Below are 18900 nucleotides of genomic sequence, written 5' to 3'. Positions count from 1 at the left end.
CAAAGGAAAACCATTGTAAATGTCTAACATATACTATACTATGCTAAGTCTAATCAGAGGGTCCTTCAATTGCATTAATAAATGACTATTTTTTTTAAAGAGCTCACAATGAGAGAACATTAGTAGTAAGAAGATGTGAGGATGAATTATTACTATAGCTATAGCAGTCATGTACTTCATAAAGTTTCTTGATATCGCTCTATTTAGCATGCTTTCACAAGGCAGCGGGCGCCCTCTACAGACCGGAAAAACAAATGCATTTCCCGTGATGCTCCGGGGCGACGCGCTTTTACCGGCCTCTCGCGAGATGACGGCCTCTTTCCAGGCCGTCGTTGACTGAGGTAGGTTAGTTCAGTCTAATGCCTCGAGCCGAAAGCTTCTTAAAATGGTCAAAATAGGCGGTTGGTTATTTATTTTTTCGGTTGTATGGTGTAAGTACACCGGGATGCGTTAGATAAAGGCGCTTGTTGAGTCGGATGGTAGTTTGGAGTGATTATTTTGTGACATGGCGAGACGAGGTAACTCAGTGTACTTGGAGAAGCGCGGTAGAAATGGCTCGGGCCTGCTTGGTGGCTGTGGTTTACTCGGCGTATATATTATAGGTTATTAAGAAAGAGGAAATGAACTTTATTTGGATATAAAACTGAGTAAATCCGTTTGCTAGCTGACTAGTTTTACCTCCTGCTCCTCAGTGTGGAGCTGGTGCTAGCTAATGCTAACAGTCCCACGCCGAGAGCACTTTTCGCCACACTGCTCCACTCTGTTCACAGGGCTTGTAGTTCACCATACCGCTGTAGTGCACAATGACTGGTGCTTTTGTGAACCTCTACATGTCTGTGCTGTATATTTATCTGAAACAGCAGCCCCAGTTTATATGTAGCTGAAGAGAAGCTTGTGGCTGAGGTGTGACCTGGTGCCTGTGTTGTCTCAGTCCTAGGCCATGTTCAGTACCAGCGCGAAAATCGTGAAGCCGAATGGCGAAAAGCCAGATGAGTTCGAGTCTGGCATTTCCCAGGTAAGACTATAAAACAAACATTATTTCATATATATCCCCAGTGATCTGATTATTGTTTGTTGAGCTTTTGGCTTCAATCTTGTGACAGGCTCTTCTTGAGCTGGAGATGAACTCCGATCTGAAGGCTCAGCTGCGGGAGCTCAACATTACTGCTGCTAAGGTCAGATCTTATATATATATTTATATAATGTATATGGTAAAGCCTAAACCTGTTATATAGACATGTTGCAGAGTTTGAGAGATTTAACATGATTCGCGTTAAGTGGCTGGTAAATAAGACACGAGGGTTAAACCCGTTCTCAGTTACATGCCCATGCACATAATTATGGAAATACTTCAGATATTTAGACTTGCATTTGTGTGTATATAAATTGATCAATCTAGTGTTTTGTAAGAAAGTATGGAAGTATAAGTATCACTGATTTCTAATCAAAGTAGATTTTTAAACACCAACCCATCCCCCACCCACCTCTACCCCTACTGTCATACATCTAAGATTTGGTGGCATGTTGGGAGAGAAGTTCTCAAATCATAGATAAAAACCCCCCAAATTGTAAATAGGGAAGAGAAACCTGGCTTTAGGTGTGTATTTGTGTTGAATATTTACCGACCCAACGTGGACATCCTGTGAGTCGGCTCTCATGTGGCTCTGTCCGTGTGGCGTATGGGAGCGTAGCACTCTAGTGCCATGACGTACAATCCCGTTCCACGACGTTGGATAGCATGTGTGTCCCCGGCGTTTAGCTGGTGAGGACGGCGTCCTGTATATTCCTAGGTCTTCCCAGAGCCTTATGGGCCTTTACTGGGGAGGTAAACCATGCAGTGCACAATCTCCATCTCTGAGGATGTTATTTCTTACATTGTGTGATCATGTGATGTCTTGTGTTTGGGGCTGATGTGGAGAAATGCTGTTGGATTTTTATTCTTTCAGGAAATTGAGGTTGGTGGTAGCCGAAAAGCAATCATCATCTTCGTGCCCGTACCCCAGCTGAAGGCCTTCCAGAAGATTCAGGTGCGGCTTGTGCGTGAGCTGGAGAAGAAATTCAGTGGCAAGCATGTGGTCTTTATTGCACAGGTAATGATGTTGCAATTTTTTTATATATATTACACCCACACAAACACACACACACTGAAAGTATGGTGCAAATGTGCAAGACATGTATTAGCTAGCTCACTGGTCAAGTAAATGCTCTAGTGTTTAACCAGCCAAATGTTCTGACTTCCTTGATATGTAAGATAGGCTTGGTGTGGTAGCTTGGGTAAGAGTCCAAATGTTTGTCTACACTGCACACAGTGACACAAACTCTTCCATTTATCTGAATGGCAGACTTTGTAATCTGGCATCATTCAGGATTAAGTAGCCACAGTTCAATATGGTGTTGCACCAACACAAGGGAGATGTATAAGAACTTGCTCTTTAGGGTATCAGCAAAAGCAAAAATAGCTGGATTTTATTCTGGTTATTCATAAGTAAGAAGAAAATGCATCGTGAACACTAGCAGTTGTAATAGTGTAATAATAATGTAAGTCTCCGACTTATGATAGATGTTTCTGTGGCCCCATCTTAACTTAAATATTGTAATTGGAGACATGGCCTGGTCTACCCAGGAGATTTAAAGATTAATGGTCAGTATGGTGTAGTATACTGTAAATTGTTTATTTAAAATTATAGTACATAATTTAGCAAAACAGCAATTTACAGTAAACACTGTATAAAATAGTGTTTGTGGGCATGGGCACATGGACGAGTGCCAGTTCATGAATGGAGGGCGGCGCATAGGTGCCATGTTTGTCTGCTGTCCAAAACATACAATATTTTCATAATTTTGTCTCCTCATTGTTCGATCGAAACAAGTCAAGCTATTGTGGTTTGGTGACCATTTGTACTGTTAGACACATTCTTGAGATCTTATGGTTCGTTTATATTTTTATCGAATTATAGACTAATACTTCACTTTTAAAACAAAAATCCAACTCCAAACTACATTAGAGAAAGTTTCAGTTTGAAATTTGCTTTACTTGAAAAAAGGTTTGCAGTATTTGATACTATGATTGTACACAACCAACGTGGACATCCTGTGAGTCGGCTCTCATGTGGCTCTGTCCGTGTGGCGTATGGGAGCGTAGCACTCCGGTGCCATGACGTACAATCCCGTTCCACGACGTTGAATAGCATGCGTGTCCCCGGCGTTTAGCTGGTGAGGACGGCGTCCTGTATATTCCTAGGTCTTCCCAGAGCCTCATGGGCCTTTACTGGGGAGGTAAACCATGCAGTGCACACTCAACTGTTCTAAAGCCGAATGCTTAGAAGTTGCATATTTTTGTGGGTTTTATTTATTTTTTAAACAAGGGTTTTTTTCTTTTATTACAGAGGAGAATCCTGCCCAAGCCCACAAGGAAAAGTCGCACAAAGAACAAGCAGAAGCGTCCCAGGAGGTAAGTCTTGGCTCTTATTACAGGCATTATTTAGTGTGGGTAGATGCTTAATGTACTTGACCTGGACTGATCATGCAATCTAAAAAAATAACCCAACGTGGACATCCTGTGAGTCGGCTCTCATGTGGCTCTGTCCGTGTGGCGTATGGGAGCGTAGCACTCTAGTGCCATGACGTACAATCCCGTTCCACGACGTTGGATAGCATGCGTGTCCCCGGCGTTTAGCTGGTGAGGACGTCGTCCTGTATATTCCTAGGTCTTCCCAGAGCCTCATGGGCCGTTACTGGGGAGGTAAACCATGCAGTGCACACTTAATATTTTTAAATTTGTTTTGCTTTGATCATGTTTAACAGTACATGTGGAATAGACTTATTTTATTGCTCAGAAACTGACTTGCAAGGGACAAGCCTTTGTGCACCGTATACATTTAAAGAATTCAACGTATGCTTATGTAGGAGTGGGTGATATGGCCATGTTTTTTCTGCTATTTGTTAGTTATTGCTGAATACAAGTGTCTTCAATACCCCCAAACCTTTTACTGCTTTTAGATGAAACAATATTAGAGAATTGGTCCAATAACGAGAGTGAGAATGGTCTTACTTTTCATTATATGTTAAGCCCCCCAGTCATAATTAAGTCATGGCACCTACTACTATGGGTGAAATGCAAATGGGGAAATTAATCACAATCTGATTAAAATGCTACTAAGCTTTAGCGTTCATCACAGAGAATACATATTTCAGTATGCCAATCTGTGTCTATTGTAATACATGCTGTACCTGGTACCTTAATGTACTATAACAGTTATGAACATTTTCCAAGTTTTGATGGAGCAGCCTCTAATTTGCTCACTTGGTAATGTTAGGCTTTGACTATTTTCTCTGAATGTCCACAAAAAGAATTGAATTATTTGAGCCCAGTAAAAGATTTCAAATGAAAGATTAGTTTTTTTTTTTTAGTGCAGTGATTCTTTAGGATTATATATAGTGCTGTTTACTAGAATATCAAAGGATCATGAGGTTTAATTATAGTTTTGTTTCATAGCCGAACTCTTACTGCCGTGCACGACGCCATCCTTGAAGACCTGGTCTACCCCAGTGAGATTGTTGGCAAGAGGATTCGTGTGAAACTGGACAGTAGTCGGCTCATCAAGGTTCACCTCGACAAGGCGCAGCAAAACAATGTTGAACACAAGGTAAGTGCTGCTTGTCTCAACCTGACCAACGTGGACATCCTGTGAGTCGGCTCTCATGTGGCTCTGTCCGTGTGGCGTATGGGAGCGTAGCACTCTAGTGCCATGACGTACAATCCCGTTCCACGACGTTGGATAGCATGCGTGTCCCCGGCGTTTAGCTGGTGAGGACGGCGTTCTGTATATTCCTAGGTCTTCCCAGAGCCTTATGGGCCGTTACTGGGGAGGTAAACCATGCAGTGCACAGAATTTTTCTAGCATTCTTGTTTAAGTGATAGATTGTTTTGGTGTGAACTGAACCTTAAATTGTTGAACCATTTAATGCTATATTTAATTTATAAAATGAAATTGGACAGTTGGATAATAGTTTAATCCTTCAGTGTTACTTTTGGTACATTGTGTACATTTTATCTAATTCCCTGTAATTTCTTTTCTAGGTTGAGACCTTTGCTGGTGTCTACAAGAAGCTCACAGGCAAAGACGTTGTATTTGAATTTCCAGAGTTCCAACTGTAAAGTGCAGATGGCAAAATAAATTTGTATACCATCACATGCACCATATTTCTTTATTTTAATGTGCATTCATTTGCACATCTTAATAATGGGTCTGTTTTGATTTGCACTGAAGCTGCGCCTCAATGTTGCTGGTTAAGGTAGTATATTTTTCCACAAAGTTGTGTTAAACAATGTACCAGTAGCTTTTAACCAGGAAAGCAACACGTCTTCAGTGACTGCAAAATTGGTTGTTAAAGATGCTTATGTAAAAATAAGAAAATGGAGCCACGAGAGTCTCGAATACTTTTTCTTGCTGCAGTTATCATTCATAATTTCTCCTGTGGAACAATGTTTTTTCTGGTAGCTTTGAATGAAATCTCAATTTAGTTCAATTATATCCATTTTTTGGCAGTTATTGGGTTTACTCAGTAGTACCTTTTCTCATCATCTAGGGCTCAAAACAAGCTCCTTCACACAGACCTCAGTTGTGTGTATCTACTAACTAAACAAGGTCATGGACTGGCGATGCTACAGTGAGTTTTATCCAACAGCTAGGTGCCTGTTTGCTTTATATACTTTATTTCAACACTGCCAGATGTCTGTAGTAATGCAGGCTACTAAACAATAGTAATTGAATCAAAATATTGCTTGAATTAAATTTACACAAGTATCAAGTGTTCAAAGATAACTCTTAAATCTTTTATTAAGTCAGTGTTCCACTCTCTTGCACATCATACATCTTTAAGCAGAGTTTCCCCTGTTACAGAAACAGCTTTTTTTTTTTTTTTTTTCTCTTTTTTCTTACATGGAAAGTGCCAGTCAAAAGTTTGAACATCTATTGAATGGTGTTTCTTTAGTTTTGTTTTTAGCAATAAGTTAATACTGGAAAATTGACATTTTTACAAAACAAATAATTACTAAATTACTAAACCCAGAATGTTTTAGTAGCCAACGTTTGATATGACAACACTCTGCATTCTCTTAGTCAGCCTCATGATAGTCACCTGGAATGGTGTTCCAACAAACTTGGAGTGCCCAGAGGTGTTGAGTGCTTGAGTTGATTTGCTTTTTCTTCATTCTCTGGTCCAACTCATCCCAAACCATCTCGGTTGGGCTTAGATCTAGTGATTGTGGTGGCTAGGCCATCTGATGCAGCATGCCACCACTCTCCATCTTGGACAAAAGATCTTCACTTACCTATGTGTGTTTGGGGTCTTTGTTTTTGAAGGTCATACTAAGTGCAAACCAGATGGGATGGCGTGTCACTTAAAAATGCTTTGACCAGCAGTGTTCTCAGAAAAGGAACTACACTGACACACCACCCCCACTGTGCTTCCAAGTTTGAATTGCACATTCAGGAACTGTCCATTTTCCCTTTACATCCAACAAAATCAGCGATTAGAAGCACAAATCTCTACTTTTGAATTAATCATTTCACTGATCTAATGCCCATGCCTTGAGTTTCTTGGCCCAAACAAGTGTCTTTGCTTGTTCTTTTGAAATAATTGTTTCTTTGCTGCAGTTTGATCATGAAGGCCTGATTTCATGTAGTCGCCTCTGAACAGTGGCTGTTCAAATGTCTGCCATTTGAGGTTTCTGAGGATGGTAATTATAATATAGACGTATCCTGTGCAGCAGAGGTAGCACTTTCATTTCTGGGATGGTCCTTAATGAGGAAATGAAACTGGTTTCATTTCAATTTACATTCATTTCTTAAAGTAATGATGGACTGTTATCTCTTCAGTTAACAGTGTCATAATGTATTTGTACAGTACATTAAGAAGGTGTCTCTTGACAAGGCACATCTGTGAATTGAAAACCATTCCAGGTGACTACCTTGTGAATCTGATGAGAGAATCAAGCTGTCATGAAAGCTTAATGTAACTACTTTGGACAATCTAAAATATATATAATCTTGGGTTGTTCGTTGCCTAATGTTGAATATAATACAAATAAAGGAAAACCGTTGAAGGAGAAGGTGTGTCCAAACTTTTGACTGGTACTGTACAATAAACAACGTAAGCAGATATGGTGTGATAAACCACACTTTTAACCTGTTAGCTTTCGGCACAGATTTTGGGACTCGCAGCTGAAAATGCCCTACCTAACTTTAAATGTTAACAGTTCCTGATAAAAGTGGGCTACATACACAATTGAAATAGAAAACACTTTTAAATGTAATGTCCATTATTCAAAGTTGATATTGCTCAAAAAGTTATAGCTGTTGAAGTACCGTGAAAAAATAAATTCCCGAATTGAATTTTTTCTTTTCTTCATATATTAATACATGAAATCAGTCCTGAAGCAATCCAGAAAAGTACTGGGTTGACAGCCATATGTCTCATAAGTTCATATTTCAAATTTTATGAAGATCTTCATAAATGAGATTCCTACAAACATTTATCTGAGACAATGTCTGATCTCTCTCTCTCTCTCTCTCTCTCTCTCTCTCTCTCTCTCTCTCTCTCTCTCTCACGTTTGAGAGCCACCTGCTAAACTCTGGTGGTCATTCAAACTCTATTCATACAGTCTGCATAGAAATGAATGACTGACCACATAAAGGATTTTATTATACGTTTTTGGGGCGATTGATATCGAGTTGGCATTCATATTGATGATCAGACAAGCTATTGTTTTACAGTCATAGCCATTCATATGTGCGGCCATTCCAATCTCAACAATACACACACACACACACACACACACACACACACACACACACACACACTTCAAGCATTTATAAAAACAAACGGGCAATAAAACCTATAACATGGTATAAAACTGTAAAGGGAGACATATAGTAACCTACAGATGTAAAATATCATCTCCATGCAGATCTTCAAGTCTCTGTTTTTAATCCACCCCCAAGAATATTTTCCACATCGTTGCTTTTATCTCCGATAAAACAACTTTTTGGACTGTCCATTTTTTCCCTTGTTTTCTTGGGGTTTTTTGTAAACAAAGCCCAGTTAGCACGCGCTATAAACAGCTGGTTGAGCAGAACTGAGAGCTGCATCACTTCCTGGTTCACGTGCTGCTTCGGCCAGTAAGAGTTTGTAAAGAGTAATAAAACTAACACTCACCCACGTGGGAATCAAATCCTCCCATATATCATTAGAATCCTGCACTTATTGGCTACATTTTTCATCAATCATTTAGTTTCCATAATGGCGCTGGAAATAAAAGGATTGAAATGATAAAAAAAAAAAACATGACGACACCTGCAGAGAGATTGGAGACTCAAACCAAGATTCCGCCTCTTCTACTTGTTTTTATTATTTATTTATTTTATTTTGTGTTCGCAAGCGTTTTGTAACACTGTGTTTTCTACCAGCCATATTTTTTTTTTTTTTTTTTACCAGCAAAATCTCGTTTTTTTTATGCGAAAGTTATTCAGAAACATAAACACACAAACACCAGCCGAAGTTATGTGACGTAAACAAAATAATAACCTAATCTAAATGACAACACTATTGTTTGGTTGGAGCAAAAATGCTTTACGGCATGTTGTTCAGCAGTGGATGTGTTTGTGACTCGTTATTACAATAATAATGTAAGTAGTGCATTTCTTTTTATGCATGTTGTTGTGTACTGCTTACACTCATTCAGCAAATGCATTCTTTATACGTTTTCCATTGAGAAACAGTGATCTGAAATCGCTGCTTAAGGAGTAGAGCTTAAGAATGATGTATAGTTAGTCATAGTTACTCTTCTCGCTTTTTATTTAATCTATTTCTAACAAATAATACCTGAGAACAATGGGACCCCGACGACTAAGAGGTTTTAACAGAGGGGGGCTACACAGGCCCATGTAGTTTTGGATTTTGTTTTCCCTCAATAATAAAAACCTTCATTTAAAAACTGTATGTAGTGTTCACTTGTGTTATCTTTTACTTATATTTAATTTTGATTTGATCTTCAACAATAAAGTGTGACAAACATGCAAAAAAAAAAAATAATCAGGAAGGGGGCAAACACGTTTTCACACCTCATATATACGTGTATGTATGTATGTGTGTATATATATATATATATATATATATATATATATATATATATATATATATATATATATATATATATATACAGTACAGACCAAAAGTTTGGACACACCTTCTCATTCAAAGATTTTTCTTTTTTTTTATGACTATGAAAATTGTAGAGTCACACTGAAGGCATCAAGGGCTATTTGAAGGACAAGAAGGAGAGTGATGGGGTGCTGCGCCAGATGACCTGGCCTCCACAGTCACCGGACCTGAACCCAATCGAGATGGTTTAGGGGTGAGCTGGACCGCAGAGTGAAGGCAAAAGGGCCAACAAGTGCCAAGCATCTCTCGGGGAACTCATTCAAGACTGTTGGAAGACCATTTCAGGTGACTACCTCTTGAAGCTCATCAAGAGAATGCCAAGAGTGTGCAAAGCAGTAATCAAAGCAAAAGGTGGCTACTTTGAAGAACCTACAATATGACATTTTTCAGTTGTTTCACACTTTTTTGTTATGTATATAATTCCATATATAATTCCACATGTGTTAATTCATAGTTTTGATGCCTTCAGTGTGAATCTACAATTTTCATAGTCATGAAAATAAAGAAAACTCTTTGAATGAGAAGGTGTGTCCAAACTTTTGGTCTGTACTGTATATATATTAATTTTTTTAACAAGGAATATCGAGTGCCCCTAGCGTGCTATAGGCAGGAAAGCAGTTTACATACATACATACAAAAAAAAAAAAAAAATATATATATATATATATATATATATATATATATATATATATATATTTTTTTTTTTTTTTGTATGTATGTATGTAAACTGCTTTCCTGCCTATAGCACGCTAGGGGCACTCGATATTCCTTGTTAAAAAAATTAATAAATAACACACGGGTGAACTTGCTCTGAATGTGTACTTTACTCTGGTCGACCTTTTTAGCAAACACAATTTTTCCACCTGAAAAACTCAGTAGGACGCCAAAGAAGCAATTTTTTTTCTTTAAAGCAATCCTCAAGGGCTTATAACAATTTTTTGAAGCCTTTCACATTGAGGATGGCGAACCGATCAGCTGTGAAATTGAACTCCGGTCAACCAGATTTTGTTCAGTTTAACAATCTTGCGTGTGAAACAGCAGGAGGAAAGGTAAAAGATGACCACAAATAGAGCACACTGAGCTCCTCTCAGTAACCATGAATAATGCTTTTCAACTGGCTGGATTTTGTGAGGTTGCCTGTGGTTAATTTGCTACTCTTTTTATTACTCTAGGTGATTTTTGCAACGGATGAGTGGTTTGCTCCTGCTCGGAATCTCTTGAAGGTACTGCAGTGAAGAGCAGTCAGGTTTTACTCTAACATATTTCAGCAGCTAAAACTATTATGTGCAAAGAAGCATGTTAAAATCTTACATTTACCCAAAAATGTCTATTTCTCTTATTATATATATATATATATATAATAATTATTCCTTATAAAATGGATATTGGGAAAACTGAAGAGGGAGCCAGCAGTGTTTCTTCCGTCAGCATTCACCGAGTTTGGGAAATGGATGGACGGTTGGGAAACAAGAAGGAAAAGAATTCCAGGTATCATTCCATTTCTGTCAGTCGGCCAACATCAATTTCCACAGAAACTTATTTTTTGTGACCTTGGCATTGATCTACTTGATGGCTTTGGTGAGTGTGTGTTGATGAGTGTGGGCCACCTTCACTAAGAACCCTCATCTATCTGCTCCACTTGATCAATAAAATGACAGTACGGAAAAGAGCTCTTTGAAGTATTGCGACTGGACTAGGCTGCCTAACCTGGCTATGACAAACTGTCTTATAATGCTCAAAAACTCCTGCCTGCTTGAAAGTCACGTATTGATCTCATGAACGATGTACAGTCCTGTTTTTTTGTCTTGTGCTAAAGGTCATGACTGGTGCATTGTGCAGTTGGGGGTTCCAGGTGTCATTCACGGCTTTGATGTGGACACGTCGTTCTTCACGGGAAACTATGCCCCTTCCATATCTATTCAGGCCACCTGTCTGGGTATGTAAGAGCAACCTGGCGCGGTGTGTAGAATAAGAAACAGTATTAAACTGATTAATGATAAATTAATGTTTCTTTGTGCAAATGACATTATAAAGTATTGTTTATGGTATATATCAACAACATACAAGTACCTAAAGGATAGGACTATGTAACTAATCCCATGCACACACAGAGGCATCACTCAGTGAGGAAAAATCAAAATCTACACACTAAATACATCTGTCAAACTCAGTTTTTTTACCCAGCGCCACTTTGGCTTTTTTCAAAGACCCTATTTATTTTTATTTATAGCTAGAAATATAGTTATTCTCAAATCTGAGCAGGTCAGGAAAAGGAGTGAAACTAATACTGATAAATATGTCAATGTACAGTATATATTATATATATAATATATATAAAAAAAAGTATTAATACCAAATTATAAAACCAAAAGTTTAAAAAATAAAAATGTGTGTACTTTAAAATGTACTCTAGCATTAAAAAAATTGAATGCATAATTTGAATGCAATTTGCATGTCATTTTCATGACTTTGTAGCTCTGTAGTTTGCGAATTAATTAATCAGAAGTAAAATAACCTGTAAATATCTACTGGTTTTGTTTGTTTGTTTTCCATTAGCTAAACTTGCTTTTCCAGCCAATTGTGCTAGCTACTCATATTCATGCTAGTCAAACCTAGCAGTAGTATTAGAAAAGAAAACATATGGGATAGCTAGTCAGCAATAAAAAATTGTGAAATATACATTAGTAAATATATATTATTATTTATATTTATCAATAAATATTTAGCTTAAATTGATACCTTCTATAAAGGCAAATAAGATTTTATAATTAAATGTCATTAAGGCTGGATGAGTGGCTCTCTATTCATCATTAGACACGGATACACAGCGCACATTTGTAGCAAGGAAATGCCCCAGCAAACGACTAATTGGCAGGTTTATTCGACACTCGTGAATCTGATTATTACACAGTCAAATGTAAATAAAAAAATATTAGCGGCCATTTGATTCCCGTATAGCATGCCATCATTAGCTAGATAAGAGAAGATTTGTAGCATGTTGGCAAGGAGGCATAAGAAATAAAGAAATCACACCCTTTACATTGCTTAGAAATGACTTGCCTTTACTCTCTCACCACTATCATCAATGTGCTGTCAACAAACATCAATGTGTTTGTGGCCTTAATAATATAAAAAAAACTATCTATGAGGAAATGGAATACACATATATACTGTACATATAAACATATAAGCCATAGTGTGAATTTGGTTGACATCCACTCCTGGGAAGATTGGCAACTGTCTTGAATGTTTTCCACTTGTACATAATGTTTCTCATTGTAGAATGATGGACTTTAAATTGTTTAAAAATGGCCTTATAACCCTTCCCAGCTTGATGGGCAACAACAAGTGCTTTTCTAAGGTCACTGCTGATGTCTTTCCTCTTTGGTATTGTGTTAACACATACCTGAATGATCCAGACCAGCAAACTGTTAAACTGTTAGTGTGGTCACACTAATCAATATAATCAGTAGCACCTGGCTGCTACTAAGCCTCTTAAATCATATGAAAGCAGAAACAATTTACTTAGATTTAATTCAACAGAAGCGATTTACTGAAAAATTGTGAAATAAGTGTAAAAATGTGCAGATTATTCCAGTTTCCTTGTAAGTACAATTATCACATTAACAGTAGTTAAGTATGTAACTAGTACACCTAGTACAATGTGTCCTTTAGTATTCCACTTTTACAGTTTTCAGAAGCGAATACTGAACAAGCTTTTTCATGTCTTGTCTGTGTGATTCAGATGGACTCTCTGTGCCGTCTTTAGTTCTTGAGGGAGATCGTACAGGGATGGCTGCTTCGGAGAGCCAGTTTGAAGTGGTGGCACAGGTAATTTAATGCCTACTAAAGAACTAGAAAAATGATTACTAAATCAAACAGAAAATCAATGTGATTAACAGCTTAACTCCGAGAGTTGGGAGGAGATTGTACCAGTGACAATGCTGAAGCCTGGATACTCTGATTCCTGCAACAATTTCTTCAGTGTCACTTTTCCCAATCGAGTCACCCACATCCGACTGAACATGTATCCTGGTAAAATTCTGTACATGCTCCATGTAATAGTGTAATAGTGTTCTATTTACACTAAACACACAATGTGTGCTAATTACTGCATATTATTATAATTTTATTTTAAAATGCTTTTAAAAGGCTACATTTTATTGATTTTTTTTGTTGTTGTTTATATCTGCATGACAGATGGAGGTATTGCAAGATTGCGAGTATATGGGGTTGGACAAAGGGACTGGTCCAGTTTACGCAGTCACATGGAAATTGATCTTGTCGCACTGGTCAATGGTGGAGTGTGTGTGGGCTACAGCAATGCACATTTTGGTCACCCACGTAACATGATTGGTACTAAACTCATTAGCCTGTAAATGTTTAAGTAGATGCTTTAACATGGATTGGTAGTTGCTATTGCTCTTTTTCTTCTGATGTTGATCCTGATGTTGACCTACAGTCAAGAAGAAGCTTTATAAAACAAGAAACCATTTTGCTTACTAGTGTAATGTGAATGCATTTCTGCAAAGACTGTATTGTATAATATAATGTAGAGTTCAAAGTGCTGTGAAATAAATGTACAGGTTTGCACACTTTTGCAGGTTTCGGAAGGGCTGACAGCATGGCTGACGGCTGGGAGACAGCACGACGCCTAGATCGTCCCAAAGTGTTGAAAGTACAAAATTACTCTTTCAATAACAAAAGCAATAATTTCATTTCATTTCATTATTAAATAATAATAATAAAAAAAAACAATTGTTATTAATCTAAATGCCCCTAGTGTGAAAAAGTGTGGGAATCAGTATATGCTGTGTTTCGGTTAAAGGATTTGTGTTCACTTTGACTCTGACCAGTAAAAGTTTTTTTGCTGATAATAAATGATTGAATTGGAATGAAGTAGAATACATTAAGGTGCCATAGCTAGTCTCCTCTAAAAGTATTGGAATAACAAGGCCAGTTGCTTTGTTTTTGTCTTACACTGAAAGTGAGTTTGAGATCAAAAGATGAAAAAATTTGATGATAAATCAAAATAAATGTTCTTTCACAGCTAGATAAATGATAAATGAATTGTATTTGAATTTGAACATGACATGCTTATTGCACCTATGGGGATGAGCAAAAGTATTGGAACAGATCATCTTTAGGCAGATTTAAAGTAAATCAGTGCATCAAGTGGGCAGTCCACTGCATGATGAAGTTCCTCTCAATTTAACATTCTTTGTATATTGCTCAACAGAATGTATCTGTAGACTTCTTAATTCTACCATCATGACTTACATCATCAGTAAAGATTGCTGAGTCTGTTCCAGAAGCAACGTTTTGTATGGGAATTATATAATTGTACTGATGTTTTTCTGCATACTTTTTCAGGCCGATGAGAAGGGCATCTTGCAGGTCCCTGGATTTGAGTGGGCTATCTTCAGACTTGGGAATCCTAGTGTGATCAGTAAAATTGAGATAGACACCAATCACTTTAAAGGTACACTAAGTGAAAAATGGATTCTACTATTACATCAGCATTACATTGATCAGATATTACATTTTCATATTCTCTTACATCATTTAGGGAATTTTCCTGACTGGTGTAAAATTGAAGCCTGTAGTTTAACCCCAGAGGAGGAACAAACCTATATAAGACACAAGTGGAGCAGTGACCAAGGTCCTATGTGGAATATGCTTCTTCTTCCTCAGAAAGTATGGCATCCAAATTGACAGTGTGCATGCTCATATTGCTTAATAAACAGATTTCCTTTATTGAATTGCATGATACCTTATACATTCAGTGGGCTCGCTTCAATATTGGAATTTGTTGTTAAATATTGATCCAGTTTCTCCTTGCGAGTATGATTTCTAACCCCTTTTCCCCCCTTTGTTCAGCTGAAACCTCACTTCAGGCACTTGTACTCTGGAGAGTGTGTGCTGCAGCGTGGGTGTGTAAGTCACGTGAGGCTTGTAATTGCGCCTGATGGAGGGGTCAGTCGTCTCAGACTCTGGGGTCACATCATCTCTAACAACTCAACTAATCCTCGTCAAATCTCAAAACTCTGACCCCTTAAAACTACCGATTGCCCAGAACCAATTAGGTGACATGGTGGTTATTGCCTTTTAATTAATGCACTTATTAAAGCCACAAATTATGAATCTCTAGAGTTGTTTTTAAAGCAATTCATAAGTGAAACACAGAGCAATCAACTAAATTAAACAATAAGTATGGAGATGGCTTAATACATTTCCTGCTTCATATTTGGCTCAAGTCTCGCAGTTGCACATTATTGCATGGCCAGGAATTATAAATATTAACTTGTTAATGCCTTATTAAAAATGCTATCTTTGTGTAGGGTCAAGACATGTAGAATTGTGTTAATCAAATTGCTTTCATCTTCAAGATTATAAATATATATTATACAGTGAGGAAAATAAGTATTTGAACACCCTGCTATTTTGCAAGTTCTCCCACTTAGAAATCATGGAGGGGTCTGAAATTGTCATCGTAGGTGCATGTCCACTGTGAGAGACATAATAAAAAAAAATAAAATCCAAAAATCACAATGTATGATTTTTTAACTATTTATTTGTATGATACAGCTGCAAATAAGTATTTGAACACCTGAGAAAGTCAATGTTAATATTTGGTACAGTAGCCTTTGTTTGCAATTACAGAGGTCAAACGTTTCCTGTAGTTTTTCACCAGGTTTGCACACACTGCAGGAGGGATTTTGGCCCACTCCTCCACACAGATCTTCTCTAGATCAGTCAGGTTTCTGGCCTGTCGCTGAGAAACACTGAGTTTGAGCTCCCTCCAAAGATTCTCTATTGTGTTTAGGTCTGGAGACTGGCTAGGCCACGCCAGAACCTTGATATGCTTCTTACAGAGCCACTCCTTGGTTATCCTGGCTGTGTGCTTCGGGTCATTGTCATGTTGGAAGACCCAGCCTCGACCCATCTTCAATGCTCTAACTGAGGGAAGGAGGTTGTTCCCCAAAATCTCGCAATGCATGGCCCCGGTCATCCTCTCCTTAATACAGTGCAGTCGCCCTGTCCCATGTGCACCCCCAAAAGCATGATGCTACCACCCCCATGCTTCACAGTAGGGATGGTGTTCTTGGGATGGCACTCATCATTCTTCTTCTTCCAAACACGTTTAGTGGAATTATTTTTTTTTTTATCTCATCTGACCACATGACTTTCTCCCATGACTCCTCTGGATCATCCAAATGGTCATTGGCAAACTTAAGACGTGCCTGGACATGTGCTGGTTTAAGCAGGGGAACCTTCCGTGCCATGCATGATTTCAAACCATGACGTCTTAGGGTATTACCAACAGTAACCTTGGAAACGGTGGTCCCAGCTCTTTTCAGGTCATTGACCAGCTCCTCCCGTGTAGTTCTGGGCTGATTTCTCACCTTCCTTGGGATCATTGAGACCCCACGAGGTGAGATCTTGCATGGAGCCCCAGTCCGAGGGAGATTGACAGTCATGTTTAGCTTCTTCCATTTTCTAATGATTGCTCCAACAGTGGACCTTTTTTCACCAAGCTGCTTGGCAATTTCCCCGTAGCCCTTTCCAGCCTTGTGGAGGTGTACAATTTTGTCTCTAGTGTCTTTGGACAGCTCTTTGGTCTTGGCCATGTTAGTAGTTGGATTCTTACTGATTGTATGGGGTGGACAGGTGTCTTTATGCAGCTAACGACCTCAAACAGGTGCATCTAATTTAGGATAATAAATGTAGTGGAGGTGGACATTTTAAAGGCAGACTAACAGGTCTTTGAGGGTCAGAATTCTAGCTGATAGACAGGTGTTCAAATACTTATTTGCAGCTGTATCATACAAATAAATAGTTAAAAAATCATATATTGTGATTTCTGGATTTTTTTTTTTTAGATTATGTCTCTCACAGTGGACATGCACCTACGATGACAATTTCAGACCCCTCCATGATTTCTAAGTGGGAGAACTTGCATAATAGCAGGGTGTTAAAATACTTATTTTCCTTACTGTATATAAATATATAAAATAAATATTAATACATTGTATTATTAAGTCTTTTTAGTTTTTTTCATAAAGTGGTCCCCTGGTGGTCTAGTGGTTAAGATGCAGCGCTCTCACTGTTGCGACCCAGGTTCGATCCCCGGTCAGGGAACCATCCCCAGCCACTCTCAGTGGCGGTCCCAAGCCCGGATAAATTGGGGAGGGTTGCGTTAGGAAGGGCATCCAGCGTAAAACATATGCCAAATCAAACGTGCGGAGGATCCGCTGTGGCGACACCTAACGGGAGAAGCCGAAAGAAAGAAAGAAAGTTTTTTTCATAAAGTATGTAACACAGACATCCTTTTTAAGACTTAGTCTGTTTAAAGCTTATTCCTTACAATGTGAATAGAATTGAAAGTATGCTTCTCTATTCCAGCCCCTTTATACACTGACAGTTTACTTGGGGAGTTTTTCCTGGAGTTTCTTTGTTATCATTTCTGTCCTGTCTTTGTGCAGATTATGCCAGTGGTCCATAACAGGATAATAGCATCAGCACGATGCAGAAGGATTTGACCCAAGACATGCACTATCAGGTCAATACAGATTTCCTGCTTTTGCTGGAGTTTAACATTCAGATTTGATTCTTTCTATATGGGCTGGCTGAGAGAAAGAGAGAGAGAGAGAGAGAGAGAGAGAGAGAGAGAGAGAGAAATGGAAGCGGATATAGCTGTCTTTTTCAACTCTGGAAAACGCATACTGAGTTTGTATCACACTTTTTTGGATCACTATTTTGGTAACTTAAAATACATGCTTTAATTCAAATGACATTCTATGAAGGCCAAATGCATAATGACTTTAAATTACATTTATAACAATGCTACAGTATATTCATAATCATAGTCAATGCACAAGGCAAAATTGGGTTTTGTGATATAAAGTGTTATGAATGCTGTATAATGCAATAAAGGGAATAATTCATAATGTATAATATAGTGAGCCATACACATATCGAAATATTTATATAAATATGTATAGCAATATGCAAAATGTCTTATGAATTCATTATAACATGATAAGGATGTGTTCATAATTTATTATGTTGATGAACTTTATAGTAAGTGTTACTGAAAATGTCTTAAAGACTTCGCATGTATTATTTTTTTTCTGTTTGAAAATACTCAATTAGCTAAATATAGCTAAAATTATGAATAAAAAAAAATGTATTTTAAATAAAAATGATACACATAAAAATGGGAAATAATGACCAGTTTGACTATTTATTTAGGTTAAAGAACTTAAACTACTGCAGTCACACCATGAAGTTATGGGAAAGAGTAGTGGAAGCCAGGCTGAGAGAAGAGGTGACCATCTGTGAGCAACAGTATAGTTTCTTGCCGAGGAAGAGCACCACAGACGCATTATTTGCTTTGAGAATGTTAATGGAAAACTATAGAGAAGGTCAGAAGGAGTTGCATTGTGTGTTTGTGGATTTAGAGAAAGCGTACGACATGGTGCCAAGAGAGGAGTTGTGGTATTGTATGAGGAAGTCAGGTGTGTCAGAGAAGTATGTGAGGGTGGTGCAGGACATGTATGAGGACAATGTGACAGCAGTGAAGTGTGCAGTAGGAAAGACAGACTGGTTTAAGGTGAAGGTTGGACTGCATCAAGGATGGGCTCTGAGCCCTTTACTGTTTGCAGTGGTGAT

General features: G+C 38.1%; 2 protein-coding genes and 1 long non-coding RNA gene across 4 annotated transcripts; 2 read left to right on the top strand and 1 right to left on the bottom strand.

Annotated features, from left to right (window-relative positions):
- The first annotated feature begins 235 nt into the window (after positions 1 to 235).
- Positions 236 to 5192, top strand: rps7 (ribosomal protein S7). Of its 2 annotated transcripts, none has more exons than XM_083562818.1 (7): positions 236 to 341; positions 932 to 1015; positions 1104 to 1175; positions 1947 to 2090; positions 3387 to 3451; positions 4496 to 4646; positions 5081 to 5192. In XM_083562818.1, exons 2-7 carry the CDS (start codon positions 941 to 943, stop codon positions 5156 to 5158), a joined length of 585 nt encoding a protein of 194 aa, XP_083418944.1. In that variant the 5' UTR covers positions 236 to 341; positions 932 to 940; the 3' UTR covers positions 5159 to 5192. The 2 variants fall into 2 exon arrangements, with proteins under 2 accessions (XP_083418944.1, XP_083418943.1); XM_083562817.1 differs by having other exon boundaries at positions 282 to 341; positions 861 to 1015.
- Positions 1101 to 1367, bottom strand: LOC310738021. Its single transcript, XR_014536962.1, has 2 exons — positions 1264 to 1367; positions 1101 to 1224 (listed from the first exon to the last, which is right to left on the bottom strand). It is a non-coding gene; the product is annotated as an uncharacterized lncRNA (long non-coding RNA).
- Positions 5193 to 8331: 3139 nt separating the features above from the next.
- Positions 8332 to 18461, top strand: allc (allantoicase). The gene is made up of 13 exons (XM_083562336.1): positions 8332 to 8690; positions 10071 to 10274; positions 10398 to 10448; positions 10626 to 10713; positions 11042 to 11161; positions 12971 to 13056; positions 13128 to 13260; positions 13426 to 13581; positions 13830 to 13903; positions 14599 to 14707; positions 14795 to 14922; positions 15106 to 15311; positions 17712 to 18461. The coding sequence occupies exons 2-12, from the start codon at positions 10185 to 10187 to the stop codon at positions 15274 to 15276; spliced, it is 1206 nt and encodes a 401-aa protein (XP_083418462.1). The 5' UTR covers positions 8332 to 8690; positions 10071 to 10184; the 3' UTR covers positions 15277 to 15311; positions 17712 to 18461.
- Positions 18462 to 18900: the final 439 nt, after the last annotated feature.

This window comes from Silurus aristotelis (assembly GCF_946808225.1).
Source record: "Silurus aristotelis genome assembly, chromosome: 15".
Lineage (NCBI taxonomy): Eukaryota > Metazoa > Chordata > Actinopteri > Siluriformes > Siluridae > Silurus > Silurus aristotelis.
This window is presented reverse-complemented; position numbering and strand designations above follow the sequence as displayed.

What these genes read in the sequence shown, in the direction of transcription:
- rps7 (XM_083562818.1), top strand. Translation starts at nt 941, where the DNA reads ATGTTCAGTACCAGCGCGAAAATCGTGAAGCCGAATGGCGAAAAGCCA. An exon ending in TCAACATTACTGCTGCTAAG is followed by an intron (nt 1,176 to 1,946) that starts GTCAGATCTTAT and finishes TTATTCTTTCAG; the next exon opens with GAAATTGAGGTTGGTGGTAG. An exon ending in AAGCAGAAGCGTCCCAGGAG is followed by an intron (nt 3,452 to 4,495) that starts GTAAGTCTTGGC and finishes TTTGTTTCATAG; the next exon opens with CCGAACTCTTACTGCCGTGC.
- allc (XM_083562336.1), top strand. Translation starts at nt 10,185, where the DNA reads ATGGCGAACCGATCAGCTGTGAAATTGAACTCCGGTCAACCAGATTTT. An exon ending in TATTCAGGCCACCTGTCTGG is followed by an intron (nt 11,162 to 12,970) that starts GTATGTAAGAGC and finishes TGTGTGATTCAG; the next exon opens with ATGGACTCTCTGTGCCGTCT. An exon ending in ATCGTCCCAAAGTGTTGAAA is followed by an intron (nt 13,904 to 14,598) that starts GTACAAAATTAC and finishes ATACTTTTTCAG; the next exon opens with GCCGATGAGAAGGGCATCTT.